This window comes from Nothobranchius furzeri, chromosome 1 (genome assembly GCF_043380555.1).
Source record: "Nothobranchius furzeri strain GRZ-AD chromosome 1, NfurGRZ-RIMD1, whole genome shotgun sequence".
Lineage (NCBI taxonomy): Eukaryota > Metazoa > Chordata > Actinopteri > Cyprinodontiformes > Nothobranchiidae > Nothobranchius > Nothobranchius furzeri.
The window spans coordinates 40037704-40046240 of NC_091741.1; the positions used below are offsets into that span (position 1 = coordinate 40037704).

The 8537-nt window shown below is 45.9% G+C and overlaps 1 protein-coding gene across 2 annotated transcripts in view; it reads right to left on the reverse strand.

Annotated features, from left to right (window-relative positions):
• btbd11a (BTB (POZ) domain containing 11a) overlaps nucleotides 1-8128 on the reverse strand; it is a 305711-nt gene extending 297583 nt beyond the window's left edge. Inside the window, exon 1 of one of the 2 annotated variants that reach the window (XM_015961280.3) lies at nucleotides 6805-8128. In XM_015961280.3, coding sequence (XP_015816766.3) covers nucleotides 6805-7669 — 865 coding nt within the window. In that variant the 5' untranslated portion in view covers nucleotides 7670-8128. The remainder of the gene's footprint in view (nucleotides 1-6804) is intronic. The other variant, XM_015961288.3, reaches the window with a different exon arrangement.
• Nucleotides 8129-8537: the final 409 nt, after the last annotated feature.

Below are 8537 nucleotides of genomic sequence, written 5' to 3' on the forward strand. Positions count from 1 at the left end.
GATCAGTACAGCAAGGAATAGAAGCAATAAAAATAAAAAATCTGACATTTTTGGTCAAGTCCCAGTCGAGTTCTACGTGTGTTTGGAATCCCTTCCAGTGAAATCACCCAGAAGCAGATCAAATTAAAGTGAATATTATGAAAGGAAACTAGAAATAGATGCAGCTCGTGAAATCTCGGCCTCATAATAACGTCACAGCCACTGATCGCTGCTGAAACTGGTTATGGGGAGCTGAGTAGGGAGCCTTTGGCCCGATGAAATTACCCTGACATAAAAATCCATCACAAGCAGCTTTATTTGCCCGTTCGCTCACAGCTCCACCAGAAAGACAACAATCTGTCAGCTCATTTGCAAGAACCCACCCGTCCAGGAAGAGAAGGGACGGGCGGGAAAAAATAACAGCACGGACAACGCGAGGCTCTGCCAGGATCCTGTTGTTATGAGTTGAGCTTATTATAAAACCACAGTGGAAAGCAAATATGCACATCGCCCGCCCCCAGCAGAAAGCACAATAAAATATGGTGTGAAAGATGGCGTGTAAGAAGGAGGAAGACCAGACAGCGTGCTGCTAATTTAATAGGCTGAGCATGGCCGGCTTTGCAATTCCATTATGTTGTGTCATCTGTCCCGCGGAGGGCGGAGCAGATCCTCGGGGAAGGTCACAGCGTATGACAGGAAAACTCTCCCTCCCTGCAGGTCTGGGAGCTGATGACCAAGCTTTTTGTTTCAGACGTCACTTGTTATTAGACGACTCAACGTGACGTACGAGTCCTTACAGCTGAAAGTCTTATGAGGAAGAAATAAAGTCTTGATTCTTGTCGGTGATTTTTAGTTTTATAAAAAAAAATCATCAGAATCAGCAGCTGATTAAACCGTGGGTACGTTTGTGAGCATCACAGCATTAGTAAACATAACTTGGGGCCCAACTCTCATTCCATTTAACCCTCTCAGGCTCAAAATAAGTTTTGATAAAAGGAAGAACAACTAAGCCCTTCAGGGGTACTTCTGAGTTAAAAAATGCTCATGAAATACGTATGTGGAGTAATCAGGTAGGAAGGTTTTATTGTTGCAAATCTGCAACGCCTGCCTCCAGAGGGTTAAAGGAAGGCTGCAGCGACACAAGTAATACATCAAATCCTTTTGGTGTGGAGATGTGTGCTTTTTTATTCTTCTTGGCACTTTGAGTTACCGTGGTTACATCAGTTGCAAATGAAAAAAAAAAACAGCAAATCCCACCATAGGAAAACAAAGAGGAATCCATCAAGTCCTCCATGAACTGTGAGCTGTTTGAGAGCCAAGTGTTTCGAGACGCTTTGACCTAGAAATGTCATTAGAATTTTAAATTGTTCACAGGACATGGGACTCTAACACTCTTTAGCAGCTTTTTGATATCTTGTGCCCTCCATCCTTCTATTATCGTTTGCTTATCTGGGGTAGGGTCGTGGGGGAGCAGCCTAAACTTCCCTGTCTCCAGCCACTTGGGCCAGCTCCTCCGGGGGAATCTCAAGGATGGGGTTGGGAGAGAAACATAGTCCTCCAGCGTGTCCTGGGTCTTCCTGTAGGTCTCCTCTCAGTTGGACGCACTCGGAAAACCTCACCAGGGAGGCGTCCAGGAGCCATCCTAACTATATGCCCAAGCCATCTCAAATGGCTCCTCTTGATGTGGAAGAGCAGCTTGTCTACTCCAAGCTCCTTCTCGGGATCGACCAGCAAATCGAGAGCTTTGCCTTCCAGCTCAGCTCTCTACTCACCACAACAGAATGGTACATTGCCCGCATTACTGCTGACGCAGCTCCAAACGCCTGTCGATCTCCCAATCCCACTTTCCTTCACTCGTGAACGAGACCCTGAGATACTTAAACTCCTCCACTTGAAGCAGGACCTCGTCCCTGACCCGCAGAAAGCCTTCTACCTTTTTCGGCTCAAGACCATGGTGAGCGGTTTCAGATGTGAATGATGTGAAATGGCACACCCCTAACTGTTAGCATCTTAAACCTAGCTCCAGTAGTTTGTAAGCCTTTATTGTGGTCTTAGTTGTCTGTGACGTGGTTATTTTTGCAGAAATATTTTTGCTGGACTTTGACCTCCGGAGGCATCAGAAGGGCAACCTTTTTGCTGCTGCAGCTGCTGATGAATTTATCCCAAAAAAGATTTGTAAATAATTAAGTGTGATGTGAAATTTAGAAAAGTACAGCCCCTTCTGGGATTAAAACACTGAGAGTAACACAAATCATCTTCAAATACTGAGAAATCCAACTGCTATTTAATTATTGTCACTGCAGAACATGAACCAACTGTGTTGTGTTTTTGTTTCTGGGCTGGAGAAGATCCTAACTCAGGCTCTGGAGGCAGGAGGTGCAGAAAATAATTCACTTTTATTAATAAAACAAAATGTGCTGCTCCTGCTGCTGCAGGAACTCCGGAGACCATAAATCAAAACAGATCAACTTGGCATGACAGGGTTGGCGAGAAGACCTGACATGAGAACCAAACAGCAGAACCGGGATGAAGATCTGACACAGAACTGAAAGGCGGAGCCTGTATATAAATATACTGATGGGGCAGAGCAACACGGGGAATACGTGATAATGAATAAACCAGAGACGAAATAAAAGAAATGCTGCAAAAACACACAAAAAAAGAAAAATATTCAACATGAGTCTAACAACAAAACCACAGTTTGTTCAACTTAAATACAAAACTTCTACCTGAAAAAACTGTTATCATAATTCACTGTTTTGAGTTAATTCAGTGCATTTAAAGGACCTTTTTGACCATCATAAAAGGTTTTAGTTTAAACGGAAATAATAATTACTACCATACTCGTTGTTGCTTGATTTCTGAGTGATGTTCGAAGCAGCTGTATAATCGACATCAGGTGTATAATGACTGGACAAAGGAGCAACACGCCCCCTAGTGGCTGGCTGCAGTACATGTTTAAAGTCCCACCCCCTAAAGAGAAGTAGCTGTATCATCAGCAAAAATGAGAAACGTCACAGAGTCTCTGAGCTGCAGCCAAACAGGATGTAAAAACTGCTATGCAGACGACACCCAGCTCTATCTGTCATTTCCATCGGACGACCACAATGTCTCTGCACGAATATCAAACTGTCTCTCCGACATATCAAAATGGATGAAATCCCACCATCTCCAACTCAACCTCTCTAAAACTGAACTACTTGTCATCCCAGCAAAACCATCCATACAGCACAATATCTCAATCCAAAATGACTTCCTATCTCTGGCTCCTTCAAAGGCAGTTCGAAATCTGGGTGTTGTGATTGATGAACACCAGACCTTTAAAGATCATGTTGCCTCTGTTGCTCGTTCATGCCGCTTTGCGCTGTATAACATACGAAAGATCAGACCATACCTAACACAACATGCCACCCAGCTCCTGGTGCAATCTACTGTCATCTCCCGCCTCGATTATTTCAACGCCCTTCTAACTGGTCTTCCAGGCTGTACCTCTTCAAATGGTCCAGAACGCAGCGGCGCGTCTGGTCTTCAATCAGCCAAAAAGAGCACACGTCACCCCTCTGTTCATTGAGCTCCACTGGCTACCGCTAGCTCCACGCATCAAATTCAAATTGCTAACACTAGCATACAAAGTCCGAGATGGTACGGCTCCCATCTACCTGAATCCTCTTGCAAAGGCTTACGTCTCGGCCCGGCCGCTCCGGTCATCACAGGATCGTTGGCTAGCAGTGCCTACACCACGCTCAGGACAATCCAGACTCTTCTCATGCATCGTTCCACACATGTGGAATGACGTACCAAGCACTACCACAACTACGGCTTCCTTTTCAATTTTCAAGAAACTCCTAAAGACCCTGCTCTTCAGAGAGCATCTTCTAAACTAGCACCCCCCCCACCACCCCCCACCCCTCTCTCTCTCTCTCTACTGTCCACTCCTTTGTTCCCTCCTCTCCATGACTGATGTCAAGTTGTTGTTGTTATTGTTGTTGTTAGCCTCAAGGGCAATATGCCGAGTATCACTTGTAAGTCTCTTTGGACAAAAGCGTCTGCTAAATACATAAACATAAAAACTGAGTAAGAAGCAATGGATCTGCGCTTTTCAGTGAACGCAGACACGGGACGTGGACCCTGTGACAGCCAGGACAAAAAGGAATGTTTTTCTCTAAGAGGAAGAGACCCAGATGGACACGGCCATTGTGAAGTTGAGGTTTAGGTTTGTGGATTCCTGTTGTTGCTGCAGCTTCCTGCAATGTCAAGAAAAACATTTTCTACTGCCCTCAAACATGAAGTTATCACCACCAGTGTTAGCATTTCCTGTTCTAAAAGCAGGAACGTTTATCTTAATGAGTCCTAATTGTGTTAACAGTTATGCTCATCCCCTTTAATCAAACCACTGGTTCATTAACTCCTTAATCAAAAGAAATTCAGGCATTAATTTCTCCATTCACCCTTCGAATGCCGCTCACTGGTGTTGTTTTGGTTTCACCTCCACCCTTTATTACTGTTAACTGCTAAAGGTGGGACTATTTTCACGATTAGTGTAGATATAGAGATGAGTAAGCCTCAGAAAGCTTTTTAAGTCACTTTGTCCTTTTAAAGGTTTTACTTTTGTATTTCAGTGCTCGGGATTTTCTTCACATTTGAGAGCAGCTTGTATTTCTGAGCACAATGATAGCTCCATTTTTCCTCCTCTCCTCTCAGACCTAAGAGGTATTCAGGTACGATGGTGGGAGTGGAGGGTAATGACGGTTCAGGTATTATGTGCTGCACGTTGTTTTGTTCCTCGGGTGAAGTTTTATCAGAAATGGAGCCGCGTTTCTCAGCCTGCTTTTGTCACAAGTTCAGCTAATTACAGCCTTGCTCCCTTTCACCAACACAACGAAACTACACACACCTGATTGAATTTTAGATAAAAATGTGATTAAGGGTGGTTAATTATTAAAGGTCAACTATACTGACATTTTTAATACATTTGCTGTGGACTCTAGGAGGAACAAATGCCTTGTAAGTCGTACTCTGGGGGGAAAAGCTGTGGTGTGCCTGTTTGAGTAAGACTGGAGGAGAAAGTAGCTCCCTCTTATTTTGTGATATTTGGACATCTCACCTTTGATTGAATAACACGACTCCACCGATTCCGCTCTGCAACGTTGACGTTTTGCTTCCACAAATAACACAAACCTGGAGGAGTTCTGCCTGTGGTGGAGTAGCTAATGCTAATGGTTAGCTTCTACTAGTGAGACGTTCTCTGCTGTTTCCTGGACGCTAAACCAACAACAGCCATCCTCGTTTCAAGTTGAGATGGGTGAGTCCATGAATGTTAAGTGACAGTGTGACGTAGATCTGCGTGTTTCTAATTCTAGAGTTTAAACGTTTTCTATCAGGAGCTAATGCAGAAGATAGGTGCTGGAGACTATTTTCAGCCTGCACGAAAACTCAGAGTGACCCATTATAATCAGAAATATCCACCTATCCATTTTCTTCCACTTATCGGGTCACGGCGGCAACAGCTTAAGCAGTGAGGCCCAGACTTCCCTCTCCCCAGCCACTTGAGCCAGCTTCTCCTGGGGAATCCTAAGGCGTTCCCTGGCCAGCCGAGAGACATAGTTCCTCCAGCGTGTCCTGGGTCTTCCTTTAGGTCCACTCCCGTGCCCAGAAAAACCCCACCAGGGAGGCATCCAGGAGGCATCCTGACTAGATGCCCAATCCACCTGAACTGGCTTCTCTCAATGTGGGGGAGCAGCGGGTCTACTCCGAGCCCCTCCCGGATGATCTTTTGGTAATCATAATCAGTAAAAAACTAGTTTTTCAGTGATGTTGACCTTTAAGCCACATATGTGATAATTTAGAGTTTTTTTTTTTAGTAAGATAAACCAGACTAGAAAACTGTCTTGTAGGACAAGTGTGATTCTTACTGGCCACCCCTGCACCATGGAGAACTCAATTGTTTTGCAGCTCTTGTGCAAAGTGGCTTCCTAACTCCAGTTGGATAGAATATAAGACATTTTCCTGGCACATTTATCAAGCACACCTGTTAGATTGCTCGTTAACAGAGTATCAGCAGCAAGCTGTTTCTAGACACGGTGAAGACGACCGGAAAACTGGTTCATGCACAACAATATCAGAGGTCAGAGACTAAGACTGGTTCTATATGATCAAACAACATCAGCAGCTCAGATCAGCACCAAGGTCTGCAGAAGCACACCATATATGTGTGTGTGTGTATATATATATATATATATATATATATATATATATATATATATATATATATATATATATATATATATATATATATATATATATATATGCATTTGGCTCTGGGTTACAGCATTTCAGGTCCCTTCTGCTGTAGAGTTGCAGCCTACTGATTCAGGATGAAAAAGACCAACCTACTCTCTCTGATGGCTTCCACCTTCTGGAGTGACACAGCAGCATCCTCAACAAGGCCAACACACGCCTTAAACACAAATCCTGCCTCACTCGGGCTGTCACAAACACCCATTAACTTCTGCTGTGGGATGGAGTCTGTTTGGTCTCTTTCCAACCATAAATATATTAGTGGCTGTTGCTGCTGCAGGGCTCTGATACACAAGAACTTGTTTTACAGGTGGGATGTTGAGAAACTGTAAAGACATGAGGTTAAAGGTGTAATTACACCTGCAATGTTAGCTAAATGAATATCTGAGCTCCTAGCTCACTTTTCCAAAAAACAACGATTCCATCAAGTCTCCCATTGAGACGCTATTTTCCATAAAACAGCCACATTTTAAATCTCATTGCAGAATCATCTCCCGATGCTTGCATCATTTCCATATCACTTCTTACCGCTGGAGTTTTTGCCACAGATGAGGTGCTGGTAGGGCTGCAGCAGACCCCACATCTCCGAGTCGTTGCTGATGGCTTGCTCCAAGGACTCCGGCGTAATCTTTGGGATCCCGTTGTCCCTCTCCACCAGCGCGCTGCGCAGGACGCGGCTGAGCACCTCCCTGAACAAGCTCTCCATGCATGCTGTCAGGTAGATGGCAGCGTGCTCGTGGATCCTCAGGGCCACTCGGCTGTCCACCATCCACCTGAAGAACCTCCCCACGGAGAAGACCAAGCCGCAGCGCGCGGACTTCCCTCGGCTGAACTTGTCTCCGGTGCTCATGTTGTAGAGGGACAGCGCGCTGAGAGCCGCCGTGATGCAGTTAACGGAGATGGTCCACGACAGCACCACCTTGATGGCGCTTTGGATCTCATGTTTGGTGCACTTGGCGTAGCGCAGGCTGAGCCGCTGCGCCTCGCGGGCCACGCGCACCAGCGCCCGGCTGATGAGAGTTGACAGCCGCGCCAGGACCTCCGGTGGCGGGTTGCCCACCATCAGCTCCACGTCTTTCCTCAGTGCGCCCTCCACCTCGCCGAGGCTCCATGGCACCTCCTCCAGCTCGGGCAGCTTGGCGGAATGTCCCGAGCACTCCAGAATCTCCGTGTCCTCCGCCAGGACGGTGTTGACTGTGTCCAAACTGTTGTGTCTGCTGTGCATGGATTCTGTCAGATGCCAGTAGTTACCTCCATGCGGGATGGACTGATGCGTGTCGGAGCAGCAGAGCGACACGCTGGACGACCTGACCGAGTCCGCGGCTCCACCATAACCAGAATCTAGCGTTAAATCCTCCAGCGTCCTCACGACTGTCTTATCCTTGCCTGCCATAATTGCACCGCATGCTGTTGGGTATCCTTGGTCTCTCAGTTAAACACAAACTCGTTTCCCATGCCTGATCTCCGCCTCGTTTCCCTCTGCGTCAGGAGCGAAGCGCCAGAAGTCGGTCTCTACTTTCGATCCTCTCTGATTGACAGGATTTCCTTGATCTCCTCAACTTACTACTGATCGGCGCATCCAGAGAGCGCACGAAGCGTCCGCGCACACTGCAACAAGCGCAGGAGAGGAGGAGGAGCTTGCAGACCCCCACGAAAGGAAAACCAGCCAATACATGTATCCGTTCAGCTTTGACGGACTCACTCGAGCTACTTGCTGCCTCTCCGCACCTGGCGGGGGTCTCCAAACCAACCTGCCGTTTGGAGGCAAATCCGGAAACCGTCTAGAGGAGAGGAAAACTCCCACCAGCAGGGGCGGAGCTAGAATTGTATTTCTTACGGCAGCAAAGATGGGGGTCAGAGAGTTTTTGCAAGAAAAGTTTATTTTAGACATTGTTCAAACAGTTAATTGAACTTTCGCTTGTCATCTACTTCTTTAGCAGATTTTTTCACACATTTTAAAAATGTTTTTGTATCTATATTTATAGTTTTAGAGTCTTTTATACATTTTTTAACTATTAAAAACATTGGAATAACATATTAAAGAAAAGGGCTAATAATGTAGGAAGTCCATTCTAAACATCTGTAAGTGGATGTCTGACTCAGGCCCCCAAAATTTTAGGATGAAAATGAAGTCAACAAGGAAGTGGCAAACATTGCACCCTCATCCAATAGAGCTCCGGGAGTTGACGTCACTTCTCCCGGCATGCAACAGTTCAAATCGAAACGGCGCCATCTTGGCAGGCAGAAGCCGGCAGCTGGAC